The following is a 21,655-nucleotide window of genomic DNA, read 5'->3' as shown; positions in this document are numbered from 1 at the left end:
ATATGACACATAATTATATCCCTAAAAAATATACAGTTTACCTTGACATACTCCTACAAGAGATCTTTATTTGGAACTTTACTCCAACTAACACAAGTTAGTGATACATAATCCCTTACGATTGTCCCCAGAGAATGGCTGAACTCCGATACTAATTTGTCATCAGTTGATACAGGCTGGGACTTCTTGTTGGTGGTAATCACTCTTTTCTCCGTTCTTCTATGGACATGATCCATTCTTGTCTTTCCTCGCTTTCTCTTTTTCGACTCTTCAGGTTCATCTATCCAACCAATAAATACATAAATTTAATTAACTTGGTTAAAGACAAGACAACTAAAAATATATGAAGGTAAACAAGAGAACCAATTTGTGTTTGCAAATTCTCCGGCTCAGATTGTGGATGAGATTGTGACTGAATAGCCTCAATTTCCTCTTGGGCTTTTTGACGTCTTCTAAGCTCATTGTACGCTTCCATTGAACTAGGAGTTGTCATTTTCATCTTTTTAAGCTTCTCTGTCAGAGGAACAGGTGAAGCATCTTTTGCCTTGAAAAGAAAAGGCATAATAAAAAGCATTATAATTTACTTCCAAATTAAAAGCTAATCAAATTTGACAAATAGATCAAAAATTGATCAGTAATAAAACAAAAGACATAATAAAATAAGAAAAAAAGTTAATCAAAAAATGTTCCTGAGTTCCACATGTTTAGATGACCAGAAAAAAAAAGACATAATAAAACAAGAAAAAAATGAAAAAAAATAACACAAATTATAAAATAAAATCATACCTCAGCTGTAGGTAAATCACCAACTATCATAGCCTTGGAACGAGGTCTTGGGCCAGCTCCGACCTCAGCTCTTTTCACCTTTTTAGATTTCTAAAATATTAGTGTATTCAAGTCAATAATAAGCAGGTGGCACAACAATTTACCATAAAATACTGATAGATGTACAAGTAAGTAAAAATTGTACCTTTGATGTGACAATGTCAGCATCGCCATTTTCCTGTTCAAGCTCATGACTGGGAAAATATGATTCACTTTAACTTCCAGCAGTCTTATCCTTTTTCTTCGAAGGATTCTTCGAAAACAAGTCACCTGATATCTTCTTTAATCCAAGTTCATCAACTTTTTTCTTAAGCTCCGCAACATTCTTGTTTCTAATCACCTCATATTCGTTACATCCTTCACCTTCAACATTAATCTTTTTCGGTTCTTCCTTCTCAACATTGATTTTCCTTAATTTTGCAGGCATTTTAAATCTCTTCATATACTCTTCCATCCCCAAAAGCTCACCGGTATTCTCCATCCCTGCCACCTCCAACACGGCTTTTGAACTTGTTCCCTGTTATTCCCAGTGGACTAACAATGAGATTTACAGAAGGGGGGTTGAATGTAAATCTCAAAACTTTTTTAAGTTTTGAGCAGTTTCTAAGGCTAAGTGTTTGAGTGATCAAATGTGTGTGAATTGCTTGAAGCTGATGCAGACAGATATATATTCGAACACAAATGTAATGAACAGAAAGAACTTAAAAAAACTTTTCTGGTGGATTTATTGTTCCACCAGAGATGTGTTATTTCAGAAAATCTGTGATTAAATCACAGCTGCTTCCTAGTACAAACTAGATGATTTTCTCTTTTGATATTTCTAAACAGCTCAAGGAAAATTCATGTCTAATTACTAGCTGCTACTTGGTTTATATATATCACCAAGTTTACAAGTGAAGACAAACTGTAAAATACAATTGAAAAGATTCTTCACATGTTTCTTCTTCATTTCTCTATCCAATGCAATCTAGAGTAATCTGTAAATCTTTGAATATTTCCTTGTTTGCATCAGAATGGAAATGCTGCATTTTCTTGATTCCTCCTAGAGGCTTCCACATTCCAGTATGTCTCTGTCAATCCATGTGCCTCTGTCAGCTTGTGAATTGTCACTATCAACTGCTAATGAACTAAACATCCGTTGAAGCTTTCATCCTTTGATGCCTTATCCGTTGAGGCTTTATCCGTTGAAGCTTTATCCGTTGATGCATTATCAGTTGAAGTCTTTATCCGTTGAAGCACTTATCCGTTGATGGATATTATCCGTTGAAGCATTGTTTCTTATCCATTGAAGGTCTTCAATATCCGTTGACACTTCTTCACTTATACAAAATTACAAGGCATGAAATATTTACAATTAGCCCTCCTATTTGTACATCCATTAGTAGTCAACATGACTGATTATTTCCTAACAACATCTAAGAATTACAGCTTGATACCAGAGAGTGAAATGTGCTACAATACTAAACTTATTGCTAAGTAAAGCTACTCCTTTAACGGATAGCCAAGATGGTCTTATCCGTTGAGGCTACAAACACTAGATTTCTACTTAAGTGTTTTGCTTAACTTATCATCAAAGTAATACACATATTCCTAACAATCTCCCCCTATTTATGTCTACTAGAACTGTAGGCATAAATTTGGGTTTAGCTTGATGATAACAAAACACCTAACAAATATATAAACTGTAACAGAGTAGAAATTCAAAAGTGCTACAAAAATGTATATGCTGAGATGGGATTGAAGAATTACATTGTTTCCAAGGGTGCTCCTTTAGCCTGAGCAAATTACTTTCTTTTCCTTTGATCCCTGATTTTCTTTCCTAGCCTCCTGTCATTCTCCTCTTTTTGAAGTTGAAGTTGTCTGTAGAATTCAGCTTCATCTTCTTCTTTGATATCTAACTTAGATTGCATATCCTTGAGAGTTTCATTACTGGCAATCTTTAGCTGATCTTCAATTCTGAAAAATCTTCTGACTCCTTTGTTGTCTCTGAACTCCATCAACCAATGAGGTGATTTGTGAATTATAATTCCTCTTTCTTGAATGAGTAAAGTTCTAGGCAAGGCATTTGGCTCCCTCCAAGTTTTCCTTATATTGGCAATCTTGTTGAGAATCTCAGTCTTGGCAGTCCTGGTAAAGCCAGAATCCTTCTGTATGGCTGAGTAGACTCTAATCAAGGTAGAGTAGCCTTCATTCAGAATTCTGTGAAGAGGCCATGTTCTTTCCCCAGCTCCTTTGCATTTGAACACTAGTCTCTCAGGTAGCTGTCTGTAGGCAGCTATTCCCCGTACATCCTCCAGCTCATCCAGATAGAGTTCAATGTTTGAAAATTCTTTTATGTCACAGATGTGAACATAATCATCTTTAGAGGTTTGAGGTTTAGGCTTAGGCTTCTGTGTGAATTTGATTGAGGCTTTAGAGGGTGTTGATTTGATTCTTCTTTTCTGCTTCTTTGATGGTGGAGAAGAGGTTAGGAAGGTGGGCAATTTGATGGTGTCCCAATCAATTGGTTCCTCCTTGGGAATGATTGTTTCACCATGAATATTCATGAAGGGGTCAGGTACAATTGGTTCAGGAATAGAGGGTAGTGGTTTGGATATTGATTGGGTTTCTTCAGTCTTATCTACCTTCTTTCTCTTTGCATTGACCTTCTTTCTTTTCCCTTTCTGCCATTCTTCCTTACTTCTTTCCTCCATCTCAGTACCAACCATGTCCCCCATAGCTTCATCTTCACCTTTGTCTTCAATTTCTTTTTGTTCCTCAGCCTGACTTGACTTTAGCTGTTTTTCAAGCCTTGCTTGTGCTCTTTTGTCAGCCTTTAGCTGTTTGGCTTCTTCCTTCAACCTTTTGGTTTCTTCCCTCTTGGCTATTGAGAATTTGGGATGTCCTTGCATCACACATATGCTCTTTCCCTCTCTGAAGACAATAGCCATGTTTCTCCTTACAGCCTCATCCATGGTCTTTTTGAGATATGCAATACTTCTACCTAAAAGCTTGTCCTCGTCAGCTTTTGGAAGAGGAAAATCCACCTCTTTTAGAGGACTCTTTGTAGAGTCCTTATTGGATCTGTTGTTGGGCTTGAGAACCATAGGTTGCAGATCTTTGGAAGAAGTTTCTCCATCCTTATGCCTCCCTACTGGCTTGAGTTCCATAATAATTGATTCCACTTTTGTGCTATGCTTCACAGATTGTGATTGAGAAGTTGTAGAACCAAATATTAGTTGCATCTTTTCATCAATCTTCTTCCTTTGCTCTTTGACTTGCAATTCAGCTGCTGCTATCTAGATTAGATCAATTCCATCTAGCTTTCCTTTGACTTGAATAGTTGGAGAAGTTGTGATGACAGGAACTAGCACTTGAGAGATCTGAACTGTTGTAGATGGCTCTCCTTCCCCTTCCCTTTTATTCTCCCCCTTTTTGTTATCATCAAGGGTAGGGGTCAAGCCTTGTGCTTGTGCCAGCTGCATGAGTAGATTTGTTTGAGTTTGTTGATTCTGAAGAATGGTGACCATAGAGTCTTCAATGATTTGAACCCTATCTTCCAATCTGGCCAGCCTCTTGTCAGCATCAGATGCTTTCCTCAGTCTCCCCAACAAATCTTGTATAGTACCATAGGGTATAAGTGAATCCAATTTCTCAGCATTGTAGGATTTCAGATCAGCAATGTCCAGCTTGAGCTCATCCACACTTAGATTTTGCTGGTAATGCTGCAACTGCAAGAGATGCAGAGAGTCCAGATGAGCTTGAAGAATTGCCTTGGTACCAGCATCCTGAGTCTCCTGAAGGGCCTGCTGAATTGTCATGACTTGTCTGACCAAAGTGACACCAAACTCTCCTGGTGTTGATGGTTTTGCCCATGCCCATGCAGGAAGATTAGGAACAGAACTTGGGCCTGCTACTCCCCCTAAGTTCATGCTCTCATTCAAAGAATTAGAGTCATCATCATTAGAATTTACTCCAAATTCTTCAGATGGCTCACCAGCTTGAGAAGGCAGCCTGTTGACAGCAGCTTTGTCTCTGAGAAGAGATTCTGAAGTGTGTACAATGTGTAGTGTCTGTTCTGCCTCCACATTGCCCTGTGCAGCCAATAATTGATAGGCTGAAACAGGGTGAGTAAAAGTGTCAGCATCCAAGGAAATGTTATCAATGACAACTTTGTAATGTTGCTGAAATTGTCTTTCCTTATCTGCATCATCCACTTTCATTAACTCACTAGCAATGGCTGGATCCACCCTTATAGCTTCTGTACCTGCCTTTCTCTCAATTTCTCTCTGTTCTTGCATCAGGGGCTCCCCCTGGCTCACACACACCCTCACACCCTCACCTTCACCTTCTAAGGTGGCACTCCTCTCACTCACTTTTGCCATGCTGGAAGAAATAGCATGCATTTGGTGACTCTCAACCTCTCCTTTTGCCTGGGAGCAACCCAGCCTCTCACTCAAAAGATCACTCCCTTCCCTCAAACCTAAAAGTGATTGTACAGTTGCCATGTCCTCTACAGTGGGAATTGTTTCTGTTGAGTGTGTAGAGACCATCAACGGATAGGGAGTATTCGTTGAAGTAGAAACTGATGGTATCAACGGATAACTGCTGTTAAGCTTATCCGTTGAAGAACAACCACTTGTCAACGGATGAGAGATATCCGTTGAGGAAGGAAAAGATGTAGATATGGAAAGTGACATAATTGTTGAATCTGCGTGGATTGATTTTAAGGGAGGTAACACAGGTTCTTCAACTACATCTGAAAGAATTGGCTGATGATCCAACAAATCATCTAAAAGATGATGATCATCAGGTTTTGAGTGGGGCTCCTCCCTGAGTTTTAATGAGGGAGAATCAGGAATTGATGTGAATATCATATCCACATCCAGAGAGGGTGTTGGAGAGTTTGATGAATGGTGTGTTTCTATATTGAGAGAATGGGGCTGTGATTCCACATTTGCTGGAATCACATCAAGCTGAACTTGAGAAGGCACAGATACTGGTGGATGTATCTGTGCTGTGTGTGTGTCCCTTGTGTGGAAACTAGGGTTTTGGCCTCCTTCTTCCTTGAAAAGGCTTTAAATGGTGAATGTGTGGCTTTAGTGTCCCTCCCTCTTTTGTTCTGTGTCCTTGGTTGGGGACTATTTTCAATAGTTACATCCTTTTGGGAGGATGCAACTAGTGATGTGCTGGACTCCTTTTGAACCACCACAGTCTTTTGAGAGACTGTGGCTTGGCTGGTTTGGGTACCACTCACCTCTCCCACCTTATCCTGGGGGGCTTTTTGATGTTCACCCCTCCCCTCACCACTCACACCCTGTTCACTCCCTTCAGGGTTTATGGTAGTTGTTACAACTGTTGTCTTTTGAGAAACAACAGAGGTAGGTTTCTTTGACTTGACTTTGGAAACTTTAGATTTGGTGGCTTTGGTAGGAGCCTGTTTGGACAAGGACACAGGTTCCATAGCCACACTAGAAGGCAAAGAAACAGTGGGGTTGGAAGTAGTAGGAGTTATAGAAGTATTTACCTCACTTACCTGTGGTGCAATCATGATTGGCAAGTATACCAATGGCACCTGGCTGTTGAGGTTCATTCTCAAAAGGTCTGCAAGGACCCTTTTCTCTTGTGCCCAACATTTGAGTTTATTATTCTCATTGGATATAACCAAACCTTCAGCAACATGGTTAGCCAATAACATAAAGAATCTAGCATAGTAGATGTTATGTGGTCTATTAGCTTTGTTACCTAATCTGGAACCTAATTCTAGCATAACACAGTTGCTAAAATTAAAGTACCTATCAGAAACTAGCATGTAGAGCATATTAACAAGAGATGAAGTGATAGCATCAAAATTGCTAATCTTCCCAGAGAAAACCTTAATAAAGGCATCTCCAAGAAAACTCCATTCTTTCCTAAGGCCTTTCCTTCTAATACTACCTAAACTAGCAGAATCAAATGCATAGCCTATGGAATCTAGCATAGCAGAGACATCTTTATCAGTGTGTGGTGTCATTGCATTATTCTCAGGCAACTTAAAGCAAGATTGTAAATCATCACAATTAATGCAATAGTCCTTACCTTTGAGAGAGAAGGCAATAGTCATATCTGTGGAGTTGAACTCTGCAGTTGTCCATATCTCCTCAATCACCTCACAGTAGATGGTTGGGGCTTCCAGCATTGCATAGCTTAGTTTGCAGTTTTTGATGAAGTCCATCATCTTGTGATAATCAAAATGGGCTTCATTCTTTTCAACCAAGGCTATGAAATTATTCTTTTCATAAACAAATCATGTTCGAGACATAATTTTGACTACTGGTGCCATTGTTATGAGTAGAGGTTGCAGATAAAAACTTGAAAATTTAGAGAGAAAGAGAATAAGAATTGCAAGAAAGCGTAAAGTGAGAATAAGAGTTCAATTGGGCTTTTATACTTTCTTGAATTAAAACGTAAATAAAATGATTAAATGATACTTTTAAGTAAGTTACAGTCGTTCAAGAACAAAGAAAACTGTAAAAATTCTGAAAACTACCTTAAATACAATTACATACAACACTATATATCTGTATCAACGGTTGAGTAAAAGAATCAACGGCTGTGACTCACTTATAGTAACTGACGTGACACTTCAACGGATAAGGGAAATAGTTATCCGTTGATGAACAACGCCATTTTATCCGTTGAAGGATAAAATTACCAGAAATGTATTTGTCTATCAAGGGATAATGAATATCCGTTGATAGAACAATTTTGGCTTTCAACGGATAGAGAATATCCGTTGGTAGGATAAGTCTTAATTAAAGCCAACTTTGTTCTTGCAGCAAATTTCATTTCAGGCTTCAAGACAGATTATATAGATGACATAGATTATGAATAATTAAGCATACCTAACTCACTTACTAATCTTGTGAATGTTGATTCATCAAGTGGCTTGGTAAATATGTCTGCAATCTGCTTTTCACTTGGAACAAAATGAAGTTCCACTGTACCTTTCATCACATGTTCCCTAATGAAGTGGTACTTGATATCAATGTGCTTGGTTCTTGAGTGCTGCACTGGATTTTCAGTAATGGCAATGACACTTGTGTTGTCACAGAATATTGGAATTTTGTCAACAGTCAGACCATAGTCAAATAGTTGATTCCTCATCCATAGTATCTGTGCACAGCAACTACCAGCAGCAATGTACTCAGCTTCAGCTGTTGATGTGGAAACAGAATTCTACTTTTTGCTGAACCATGATACAAGCTTATTCCCTAGAAATTGACAGGTGCCTGTTGTGCTTTTCCTGTCTATTTTGCAACCTGCATAATCTACATCTGAGTAGCCAATTAGATCAAAACCAGACTCTCTAGGGTACCAAATTCCTAGATTTGGAGTCCCCTTGAGATATCTGAAAATTCTTTTAATAGCCACTAAGTGAGATTCTTTAGGGTCAGCTTGAAATCTAGCACAAAGACATGTAGAAAACATTATATCAGGTCTACTAGCAGTTAAATATAAAAGTGAGCCAACCATGCCTCTATAACTTGTAATATCCACAGACTTTTCAGCCTTGTTTAATTCAAGCTTAGTGGCAGTGGCCATGGGAATTTTTGCAGGTGAACAATCCATTAGGTCAAACTTCTTTAAAAGATCATAAATATATTTAGTTTGACTAATGAAAATTCCACCACTAACTTGTTTAACTTGTAAACCAAGAAAGTAAGTTAGCTCTCACATCATGCTCATTTCATATTTACTTTGCATTAATTTAGCAAACTTTTTACAAAGCTTATCATCTGTAGATCCAAATATAATATCATCTACATAAATTTGTACAAGTATCTTAGAGCCATTAACATTTCTAAAGAAGAGAGTTTTGTCAACAGTACCTCTTGTGAAATGATTATCTAGAAGGAACTTTGACAAAGTCTCATACCAGGCTCTAGGTGCTTGCTTTAGTCCATAGAGTGCTTTCAACAGATAATACACATGGTCTGGAAAATTTTGATCTTCAAAACCTGGAGGTTGGCTTACATAAACTTCTTCCTCCAATTCCCCATTTAGAAATGCACTCTTGACATCCATCTGATAGACTTTGAAATTGGCATTAGCTGCATAGGCTAGAAAGATTCTGATGGCTTCAAGTCTGGCAACTGGAGCAAATGTCTCATCAAAATCTATTCCCTCTTGTTGAGAATAATCTTTAGCAACCAATCTGGCTTTATTCCTTATGACAATGCCATTTTCATCCATCTTGTTTCTGAATACCCATTTTGTGTCAATAGAACTCTTGTTCTTTGGCTTGGGTACCAGCTTCCATACTTTGTTCCTCTCAAATTGGTTTAGCTCCTCTTGCATTGCTAAAATCCAATCTGGATCCAATAGAGCTTCTTCCACTCTCTTAGGTTCCTCCTGTGATAAAAAGCTACTATACAGACATTCATCTTGAGTAGCCCTTCTAGTTTGTACTTTTGATGTAGCATCACCAATGATCAGTTCAAAAGGGTGATTCTTGGTCCATTTCCTTTGAGGTGGTAGATTAGCCCTAGATGAGGTTGCCTCAGTATTGTCATGATGTGAGATAGAATGTTGATTTGTTGAAACTCCCCCTGAGTTGCTGATCCTTTGAAAGGAATTGGGAGCTCTATTAACTGATGAAGTGAATTGATTATCCGTTGACAGACTGCGATCAACGGATGCTTCATTATGAACTTCAACGGATGATGCACTTTATCTTTCAACGGATGCTGCAATGCTTCTTTCAACGGAAGCTGAATTATGACTTTCAACGGATGCAGCATTCTGTGCATTATCCAAAGGCAGATTCTGAATTCTTCTTGAGATGCCTTCTTCATCATTCTCACTTTCACTATCATCACAGTATATCTCAATGTTGTCAAATTTGAGTCCTTCATGATGTCCCTCATCTATTAGTCCATCAATCTTTTTATCATCAAACACAACATGTACAGATTCCATGACAATGTTGGTTCTTAGATTGTAGACCCTATATGATTTTCCAGCAGAATAACCAACAAATATTCCTTCATCAGCCTTTGCATCAAACTTCCCTTTGTGATCAGATTGATTCCTTAAGATGTAGCATTTGCAACCAAAGACATGTAGAAAGTTTAAAGTTGGTTTTCTTCTCTTGAATAATTGATAGGGAGTCATGCATTTTGCCTGATTGATTAGAGAAATATTCTGAGTGTAACATGCACAGTTGACAGCCTCAGCCCAAAAATAAGTTGGGAGTTTTGACTCTTCAAGCATTGTCCTTGCAGCTTCAATTAGTGATCTGTTCTTCCTTTCCACCACACCATTTTGTTGTGGAGTTCTTGGAGCTGAGAACTCATGCATGATCCCACTTTCTTCACAGAACAACTTCATGGTTGAATTCTTGAACTCAGTTCCATTGTCACTCCTAATATTCCTTACTTTGAAATCAGGATGATTGTTGACTTGCTTGATATGATTGATGATGATTTCACTAGCTTCATCCTTTGATTTAAGAAAATAAACCCATGAGAACTTTGAGAAGTCATCTACAATTACTAGGCAGTATCTTTTCCTTGAAATTGACAATACATTGACTGGTCCAAAAAGATCCATGTGTAGAAGTTGTAGTGGTTCATCAATTGCAGATTCAAGCTTCTTACTGAATGATACTTTCTTTTGCTTTCCTTTCTGACAAGCATCACACAGCCCATCCCTTGTGAATTCCACTAGGGGCATTCCTCTAACTAAGTCCTTTTCGACTAGATCATTCATTGTCTTGAAATTCAAATGGGACAGCTTCTTGTGCCATAGCCAACTTTCAACTGGACTTGCTTTGCTGAGAAGACAAGTTATGGATTCTGCATCTGTAGAGTTAAAATCAGCTAAGTACACATTCCCTTTTCTAACTCCAGTTAGAACCACTTTATTGTCCTTTTTACTTGTGACAATACAGGCTTCAGAATTGAAGGAAACAGTATTCCCTCTGTCACATAGTTGACTGATGCTCAATAAATTGTGTTTGAGACCATCAACCAATGCAACTTCATCAATGATGACATTTTCTTTTGAAATCAAGCCATATCCCATAGTGAATCCTTTGCTGTCATCTCCAAAGGTTATGCTAGGGCCAACTCTTTCCTTAAACTCTGTGAGCAGGGTGAAATCTCCTGTCATGTGTCTTGAACAAACACTGTCCAAGTACCATAGATTTCTTCTTTGTCCCTGCACACAACAAAATCAATCAAGTTGATTTTGGTACCCAAGTTTCCTTGGGTCCAGCCTTGTTAGTCTTTTTCCTAGACTTCATTCCTCCTGCATCTTTTGACTTAGGTAACTTTGGGTCACCCTTGGTCTCAGATGTGGTTGGTTAAAGTGTAGGGTTAGTCACAGAATCATTTAACACATTTGTTTGAATTTGATAAGGCATAGATTGTGCAAACATGTTATTCCACATAGGCATATTGTATGGCATTTGAGGCATACTAAATGCATTAAAATAAGGATTGTTAATATATGGCATGTTTGCAAAATGTGCATGGGGATTCTGGTGAGACATAACAGGCATAGCATGCAGAGGTGACATAGACATTTTAGGCATGGAGGGATTTGAAGGCATGGGAGCATTTTTAACAGATTTGCAATTATCAGATAGGTGATTAACACTTTTACAATGCACACAGCTTTTTCTAGGAGCATACCTATCAGGTGTGTAATTGTTATGTTTATTAATCCCTACCTTCCCATTTCTTTTAGATTTTCTTTTAGTTTCCTTCTTATCCTCAACCAACTTGAGCCTATCTTTTAGCTGATCTAAAGTCATGTGTCCTATATTCACCTTACTGACATCTCTGGATGTGCTAGCTCCTTCTTTGACAAAGTTCTTGAGAGTTGAAACATTCTTTTTATTGAGACTTTTATTTTTAAAAGAACTTGCCTGTTTTAATTGATGAGCCTTCAACGGATGCTCCTTTTCTTCCTTCAACGGATAACTTTCATCATCCGTTGATTCCACATCCGTTGACAATCCATCAATTAATTCTAACTCCTTTTTGTTTTTCTTTCAGGCATCCTCACAGAATGATTCAATTCCCTGAACCTTTGCAATCTGAACACTAACATCCCTAGATGTTTTCCAGGCCTTGATTACCTCTTGCACACTTTCTAACTGTGTAGAAAGAATTTCTACTTTCTTAACAGCTTCTTCTAGTTCACTCTCAACAGTCAAGCATTTAAGTTTTATCTTTTCAAGCTCAATTACCCGATCCTCTAACACAACATTCCTATCACTTAAAAACACATTATTCTCCTTGATCCTAGTATTTTCTTTTGCTAGTGATTTAAGGGAAACACACAAATGATATAATTCATTGGTCATATCATTTATGGCTTCATTGCATTCATGTTTATAAAGCTGAGAGAGATCAGTAGTAATTACCTGGTTGCTTGATGAACTAGTTTCATTTTCATCAGAATTAGCCATCAGGGCTAGGTTGACATATTCCACATCATCATCTTCATTTACCCCATCTGCTGCCCAATCATCTTGAGTGAGAAAAGCTCTTTCCTTTTGTTTGAGCAAATCAAAATACTTCTTTTTGTAATCAACTTGCTCAAATTTCTTTTTCTCAGAATTTGGCTTCCTACACTCACTTGCAAAGTGTCCACTAATGCCACAGTTGTAACATTTGAACTTTGATTTGTCCACCATGTTTTTGTTTGGCTTGGTGAACTTTGTGTTTTTTCTGAAATTCATTTTTGCAAACCTCCTGGACAGAAAGGCCAAATGTTCTTCAATATCATCAGATTCATCCTGACTGGAATTGTCTTCATCCTCAGCAACTTGCTCTTTACCCTTGCTTGATTCTGATTTGCTTGTACCAATTTTGAGACTTGGCATTGTCTTCTCCTCATTCCTGGCTTCCATCTTCTCACTGTCAGCTACAAGAGCAACTGTTCCTCCTTTTCTCTTTCCCTTTTCCAACAGCTCATCCTGCTCAATTTCAAGTTCATAAGTCTTTAGAATTCCATATAATCTTTCAAGTGTGAAGTTCTTATAATCTTGAGAATTTCTCAAAGAGACAGTCATGGGCTTCCACTCCTTTAGCAGAGACCTAAGAAATTTTAAGTTGGAATCCTTGACTTGGTACACTCTACCATACAGCTTCAATCCATTCAACAGTTTCTGAAACCTGTCGAAGGTATCATTTAGTGATTCACCTTCTTCAAAGTGAAAGTATTCATACTGTTGAATAAGAAGCTGCATCTTGTTTTCTCTGACCTGCTCAGTACCTTCACAGATGATTTGTACAGTATCCCAAACTTCCTTTGCAGTTTGGCTATTGATGACATTGTCAAACATATCTTGATCTAAGCCATTAAACAAAATGTTCATGGCTCTCTTATCCTTGCGGATTTCTTCCATGTCTTCAATAGTCCATTCTGCTTTTGGCTTGGGAATGGACTGTCCAACAGCAACTGTTGCAGTAACAGCTGTGGCTACTTTGTGAGGGATGTGAGGACCATTTTCAATACAGTTGATGTAGCTTTCATCCTGAGAAAGAAGATGTAAATGCATCTTCACTTTCCAGTGATGATAATTATCTTTTTCCAGGACTGGAATCTTTACACCAATATCCTTCCTATTCATGATGTTGGCAGGAGGATTCTTCTGTGCACTCATGATGTTAGCAGAATAGATCTTTAAACTCTTTGTATGTTAAGAGCTCGCTCTGATACCAATTGTTATTCCCAGTGGACTAACAATGAGATTTACAGAAGGGGGGTTGAATGTAAATCTCAAAACTTTTTCAAGTTTTGAGCAGTTTCTAAGGCTAAGTGTTTGAGTGATCAAATGTGTGTGAATTGCTTGAAGCTGATGCAGACAGATATATATTCGAACAGAAATGTAATGAACACAAAGAACTTAAAAAAACTTTTCTGGTGGATTTGTTGTTCCACCAGAGATGTGTTATTTCAAAAAATCTGTGATTAAATCACAGCTGCTTCCTAGTACAAACTAGATGATTTTCTCTTTTGATATTTCTAAACAGCTCAAGGAAAATTCATGTCTAATTACTAGCTGCTACTTGATTTATATATATCACCAAGTTTACAAGTGAAGACAAACTATAAAATACAATTGAAAAGATTCTTCACATGTTTCTTCTTCATTTCTCTATCCAATGCAATCTAGAGTAATCTGTAAATCTTTGAATATTTCCTTGTTTGCATCAGAATGGAAATGCTGCATTTTCTTGATTCCTCCTAGAGGCTTCCACATTCCAGTATGTCTCTGTCAATCCATGTGCCTCTGTCAGCTTGTGAATTGTCACTATCAACTGCTAATGAACTAAGCATCCGTTGAAGCTTTCATCCGTTGATGCCTTATCCGTTGAAGCTTTATCCGTTGAAGCTTTATCCCTTGATGCATTATCAGTTGAAGTCTTTATCCGTTGAAGCACTTATCCGTTGATGGATCTTATCCGTTGAAGCATTGTTTCTTATCCGTTGAAGGTCTTCAATATCCGTTGACACTTCTTCACTTATACAAAATTACAAGGCATGAAATATTTACAATTAGCCCTCCTATTTGTACATCCAGTAGTAGTCAACATGACTGATTATTTCCTAACAACATCTAAGAATTACAGCTTGATACCAGAGAGTGAAATGTGCTACAATACTAAACTTATTGCTAAGTAAAGCTACTCCTTCAACGGATAGCCAAGATGGTCTTATCCGTTGAGGCTACAAACACTAGATTTCTACTTAAGTGTTTTGCTTAACTTATCATCAAACTAATACACATATTCCTAACATTCCCTCCTTCGTATTACTTGGAACAATACTCGGAACACTAGAACTAAACTGTAGTTTCTTTCTTGAACTCTCATCAGTGATGTCTTTCAAGGTCACAAACTGACGCTTCTCTGCATTTTTCTCTAAAATTAAAGGCCTTGGCCTTACAATCTGCATTTGTGTCATTGGGACTACTCGTTTGTCAACAATGCAGTCAACATAGAAATCCACTTCAGAGCTGCCGATTTCATTAATATGCTGAAAGAGACTGCGATCATCTGTTACCAATGTCCAGCCACCCCCTTCCCTTTGTTAACGTATACTCCCCGAATCTCATCAAACTTGAGATCTTCTTTAACCCAATCCATCATTACAGAATACGAAAATCTGTCTCCATCCGACACATAAGTGACAAGTGAGCCACCACAGTACTTGGTCTTCTTGAAATCTCCACTATGGTGCAAGTGTATGGTATATCTATCTCCCATCCTATAAAAAAACATTATGAAGACTGTTAGATTACATATTAAAAAGGATTCATATCAGAATTTGAATCTACAACAAGTAATAAGAATTAGAGATACAAATTGACAGAATAATAAACAAGTAACTAATTCGGAATTTAAATCCAACTACAACAGTCTAAATCGAAAAAAATAGATAAACAAGATAAAATAAAATTGATCTTAAACTAAGAGGTTAAACATATAAACGTAATTGATGGAAGAGTGTACTTCAAACAGATAAACAAGATGCAGAACAATATAATTCTGATTCAACAAACTAAATGCTCCAAAAAAATCTCCAAAAAATAAACCTAAATTCTCCAAAAAATTCAATTTATCTGATTAAACAAACTACAGTTTAATTTATGACAGATAAGTCTATAACTATTAATCGCACACAATATAAGACAATATAGGACACCTGACTTAATCATCTCCATCTGGAATTTCCTTTGCGGGAACGTCATCTCTGAACCAGGTAACTTCATTATCATGATTTTTTATCATGGTACGAAAGCTAGTGTCGTGTGAATATGAAAACTGCTGAGAAAGGTCATCTTCAACTGTATTTTCAACGCCAGTTTCTGATAACTCTGTTGAAAGCCTCTTAACAGGATAATGAAAATTCATTTCAACTGGATCTTGAATGTAAAATACCTGTTGTACTTGAGTTGACATAACGAAAGAATCATGTTTTTGCCAAGCTCGGTTAAAGTTAACTCGCGTAAAACCAAGAGCGTTTTTTTCTCCTTGGTACCAGGTACACTTAAATAAGACCACATTAAAAGCACCTCAATAGTCAACTTCAAATATCTCTTCAATACATCCATAGTATCCTACATCCCCAACTATTGGATTTTGATCCTTTGAACTTGCGAAGCTAGTAGTCAAGGCTTTCAAATACACACCACTATTCTGTGTTGTACACTTATGATCTCTCTCTTTTGTATGAAACCTATACCCATTTATGAAATACCCACTAAACTGCCTAACTGATCATCTGGGACCCCTTGCCAGTGATGCTACTTCCCGGGAAACTACGACTTTTTTCCCTATTTCATCCTTGAACCAGTCACATATTTCGTCAGCATGTGTTCTTTCCCTTTTATACAGTTTAGAATTTGCGTTATTTGCCAACAATGAGTGGTGCTTCCTACAATTATAGACAGGTAAGTTCTGTTAATGTATGTATAGGCATTACTTTATTTATTGTTTAATTATAGAAATATTAAAGATATAAGGACTTACTCAATTAGCTCCTCAACCTCCTTGTCATCATAGTTAAATAATACATATCGATGAGCTGTGATCCACATATCATGTGATAAATGAATATCTTTCCCATCTTTTTTCTTCCTTGAGCCAAGAGAATACCCTCCAGTTCCTTCACCGGGACTTGCAAAATCATTCAATGAGTTATTCTGGCTATCATTTAGAAATCTTGCGCAGAACGTCAAACACTCATCTGCCAAGTACTGTTCTGCAATCGATCCCTCTGGTTTACTCTTATTGCGAATATATCGTTTTAATACTCCAAGGTATCTCTCAATCGAATACATCCACCTTTGATGGATTGGTCCACCATATTCTATTTCCTTGCATAAATGTACCGGTAGGTGTACCATTATGTCAAAGAATGGTTCCGGAAATATCATCTCAAGTTGACAAATTATTTCGATAATCTCCTGCTGCAACCTTTTTAAATCACCTACCTCAATCACTTTAGCACATATATCTCTCAAAAAATTGCCAAGTCTGATTAAAGGAATTGCAACCTCGGGCTTTAATATTTTTTTTACAGTAATTTGTAATATATACTGCATAAAAATATGTGCATCATGACTTTTGTATTCCACGATTTACCTGTCCTGCACGCATCTGCTAATATTCGAACCAAAACCATATGGTAACTTAGCATTTTGGAATACAGAATAAAATATATCTTTTTCTTTGTTGGTCAGGTCAAAGTTCGCCGCCCTAATTACAGATTTTCCATCAGCACCAGTGATGGGATGAAGGACCTTCCTTATACCTGATTCCTGTAGATCATATCGAGATTTGATATGATCCTTTATCTTGCCTCCAATATTTAACAATGTGCCTAGAACACTATCGCAAATATTCTTCTCGATGTGCATTACATCCAGGTTATGTCGAGTTAGGTTGTCCCTCCAATAAGGTAAGTCAAAAAATATTGACCTCTTATTCCAAGGGTTTGTTTCGCAGTTTACCTTTCGTTTACCTCCCTTTCCAAATGTGTTCACATAACAATCCAACAAAACTTCAATTTCCCTCCCAGATAGCATTGTTGGAGTTTTTCCAGTCTCAACATTGCCATTGAATCTTCTCTTATCAGACCTCCACTTGTGGTTGGGATCTAGGAATTTTCGGTGATTCATATAGCACACTTTATTGCTATGCTTCAAGTACTTCGATGACATCTCGTAATTACATACAGGACATGCTAACTTCCCTTTAGTGCTCCAACCCGGCAATATTGCATAGTCGGGAAAGTCACTAATGGTCCATAAGACGCTTGCATGTAACATAAAGTTCTGATCCGTCGAAGCATCATAAGTTTCCACCCCTACATTCCATAGCTCTTTTAGTTTCGCGATCAACGGCTGCATGTAGACATCGATATTGTTTCCGGGATCGTTGGGACCAGGTATGATTGTTGAGAGGATTAAATTTTCTGGTTTCATGTTTAGCCAGGGAGGAAGGTTATAGTTAACAATAACAATTGGCCATATATTGTGTGTGGAACTCATTTTTCCATATGGATTGAAGCCATCAGAAGCTAAACCTAATCTGACATTTCGATTATCGGAAGAAAATTATGGATATGCGGCATCCATCATCTTCCAGGCTTCACCATCAGCCGGATGCCGCAACTTCCCATCCTTCTATCGGTCTACTGCATGCCAAAGCATTAGTTTAGAGAAGTCTTTGCACAAAAACATGCGTTGTAGCCTTGGTTTTAGTGGAAAGTATCTCATAACTTTGGCTGCGACTTTATTATTTTCCGACCCCTGTGCTACAGCCTTCCACCTTGAAACACCATAATCTTTGCACTTAACTTCTTTTTCATTCTCACCCCAATATAACATGCAGTCATTTGGACATGCATGTATTTTTTCATAGTTAAGACCTAAATCCTTGATGGTAGTTTTAGCAAAATTAAAAGATTTGGGAAATCTGATATTGGGAATAGCCTCTTTTAGTAATTCTATTATTTCACTAAACGCTGCCTCGGTTATTCCATTAAGACACTTCCAGTTATAAAGCCTGATTAAAAAACTTAATCGTGAAAACTTATTACAGCCTGAATACAGTGGTTGTCTTCCGTCCTCGACAAGACGTAGAAATTTCTTTGCATCTGCATTCGGTCCCACGGGTCCCACATTACCATATGCAACATTCAGCATCTCATCAATATTATCCTCAAATCCATTATTTTCTTTGCAATCCATAGTATTCAATAAGGCAACCTCATATATCCACTGTACTAATCTCTCAGACGGTCCATTGCAGATAAGGTGATCATGAACATCCTTTTGACACCACCATAGATGATTATCACATAGATGAGAAGGACACTTCACTTCATTTCCGACGCCAAATTTGGACATTAAATTTTTCACAAATTCTTTCACTCCATTCCTATATAATTCACTATACTTAGGTTGATTTAACCAAGTACTATCCTGATCAGTCATATCTACATTAAAAGAAAAGGATCTTTAAATTTTCGTTTACCATGAAAATTATACAATATTAGCACCACCTTAATTATTTATGTTTTATTATTTTATTATCTGCCTATATGATTAAAGGACATAGATACATCTTGATTACACTATTTAATTTACATAACCAGTCCTTATAAGCTAATTTATCACAATAATTAAGTTCTAATTTTTAAAGGACGATTATCACTTTAATTAAGTTTTAAATGTTGATTTAAAGGACGATATCACTTTAATTAAGTTTTAAATGTTGCAGAGATTTAAAATTTAAAGACTCATCAATTCGTATAAATATTAAGTTTAATCAGGCTATAAATATTAAGTCTTGTTCCTTTGTTAATCATCCCCCTTTCTTATCTATATTACACATCAAACACATTACCCCAACATTATCAGTATTACTCTACATATATATAATTATACATTATTTATATGAACGACTTGTCGACTTTTTTCCACTAGTCGGGTGACTTATCGACTAGTCGATTCCAAGGTAATCAGGTGTCGAGGCTCGTCTTCGCGACTTAATAATACACTTCTACTTCTAACACTACAGAGGCGAGAGGACAACAGTACTGTTCTACTTCTAACACTACATCCTTAACCATTCCATATTGTTCAGTAACCATCACAACATAAAACCAGAACTAAAAAACAGAACATAGCAATAGAACAGATAAACATCACAACAAAACACTATAACACATATAAATTAATGATGAACTCAATGATGAATATAGCAAAAGAACAGAGAAACATCCCAACAAAACAAAATAACACATATAAATTAATGTACGTGTATCATTGGGATATAAAATAACACATACAAACAAAACAGAACTAAAAAATCAAATCTCAACTCTAACAATATCAAAAACATCGAATTAATCAAATATAACTAGATAAATTATAAAAAAAGAAGATAAAATAACATATATATGGCATGCAAAGCAAAAAAATATCAAAAGAGCATACCCAAACCCCAAACCCAAATAATAAATTAACTGAACCCCAATTTCAGAGCTAAATTATCAAAAAAAAAAGATAAAATAATTACTAAACCCCAATTTCAGAGAAGAAAAGAGCATACCCGAACAAAAAGAAAGCAAACCCGACTTATATCCAAGATCTGAGCTAATTACTAAACCCTAATTTCTCCAAGATCCAAGCAACCCGACTGATTGTTCAGAACCCCAATCTCCAAGCAACTCGGCTGATATTCAAGCTCTTACCCTAATTACTAAACCCTAATTTCTCTGGCCCGAGTGAGCTGAGCTGTTGTGAGAGTTTTTAGAACCCTAATTTCTACATGAATTGAGTTTTTGTGAGAGTGTTTTAGAGTGTGTGAGTGTTTGTTTGAATGTAGAGTGTTTGTCTGAGGGTGTGAGTGTTAAAAGTTTTATTTGTCTGAGCGTGTGTGTGTTAAAAATGAGCGTGGGTCATTTTTAATTTTGGGCCGCCCAAAATTTTGGCCAAAATCAAGCCCAATCTATTATCCCGCCTAAAAATTGATCCCTATGGTAACACTTATTGTTATGTCAATGCTAACAATAATTTTTATGTTACAATAGGGATATCATCATGTCTATTGTAACAATTTATAATCTCTACTGTAACACAAAAAAAACATGTTACCTCAGACTAAATTTTAGTAACTTAAGGCAACATTTCTGCTTGTAACACCAAAAAAAATGTCGCTACAGGTCAAAAATGGTGTAGTGATTGCTAACAAGATAGTTCATAATGTCTGCGAACCATGGCTCTTCCTCTTGAATTGCGAACAACTGCTCATCCGAAAAAGATTCGTTGATCAATGTCTTATCATGTGAAGTAGAATCAGGATTCTCCAACCTAGAGCGATGGTCAGCTACTTGATTTTCAGTACCTTTTCGATCCTTGATCTCTAACTCGAATTCCTGTAGTAAGAGAACCCAACGAATAAGTCTAGGCTTCGAATCCTTCTTTGAGACCAGATAGCGGATGTTAGCGTGATTAGTGAACACTGTCACCTTTGTCCCAAGTAGATAAGATCGAAATTTTTTGAAACCGAAAACTATAGCCAAGAGCTCCTTCTCATTAGTGGTGTAGTTCAGTTGGGCTCCATTTAGAATCTTACTAGCATAGTAGACCACATGAAAGATATTAGTCTTTCGCTGCATAAGAACTGCTCCCACTGCATAATTACTTGCATCACACATCATCTCAAAAGGTTCTCTCCAATCAGGTACCGTAATAATTGGTGTGGTGATTAAACTCTTCTTGAGAGTCTCGAATGCGGCCAAGCATTCATCATCAAATTTGAAAGGCACATCTTTCTCGAGCAAGTTGCACAACGGCTTAGATATCTTAGAGAAGTCCTAGATGAAACACCGATAAAAACCCGCATGACCAAGAAAGCTACGGATTCCTTTCACAGAAATAGGTGGCGGAAGATTTTCAATGACACCCACCTTGGGTTTATCCACCTCAAGACCTTTACTAGAGACCTTATGACCAATAATGATGCTTTGTTGCACCATGAAGTGACATTTTTCCTAATTGAGCACCAGATTGGTATCAACACACCTTTTGAGCACCAAACGGAGATTACTCAAGCATTCATCATACGAATGTCCAAAGACGGAGAAGTCGTCCATGAACATTTTGACATTATTTCCAATCATATCAGAGAATATAGCCATCATGCATCTCTGAAAAGTGGCAGGTTCACCACATAAGCCAAAAGAAACTCTGCAAAAAGCAAACGTGCCAAATGGACAAGTGAAAGTAGTCTTCTCTTGATCTTCTGGTGCAATGCAAATCTGATTATAGCCTGAA

At 37.2% G+C, this 21,655-nt stretch overlaps 1 protein-coding gene across 1 annotated transcript; it reads right to left on the bottom strand.

The window, feature by feature from the left end:
• Positions 1-16,085: 16,085 nt before the first annotated feature.
• Positions 16,086-17,860, bottom strand: LOC141719233 (uncharacterized). Its single transcript, XM_074521609.1, has 3 exons — positions 16,953-17,860; positions 16,338-16,844; positions 16,086-16,242 (listed from the first exon to the last, which is right to left on the bottom strand). The coding sequence occupies exons 1-3, from the start codon at positions 17,858-17,860 to the stop codon at positions 16,086-16,088; spliced, it is 1,572 nt and encodes a 523-aa protein (XP_074377710.1).
• Positions 17,861-21,655: the final 3,795 nt, after the last annotated feature.

This window comes from Apium graveolens, chromosome 4 (genome assembly GCF_009905375.1).
Source record: "Apium graveolens cultivar Ventura chromosome 4, ASM990537v1, whole genome shotgun sequence".
Taxonomy (NCBI): Eukaryota; Viridiplantae; Streptophyta; class Magnoliopsida; order Apiales; family Apiaceae; genus Apium; species Apium graveolens.
The sequence above is the reverse complement of the archived record's forward strand: the minus strand, read 5'-3'. Positions and strand labels throughout refer to the sequence as shown.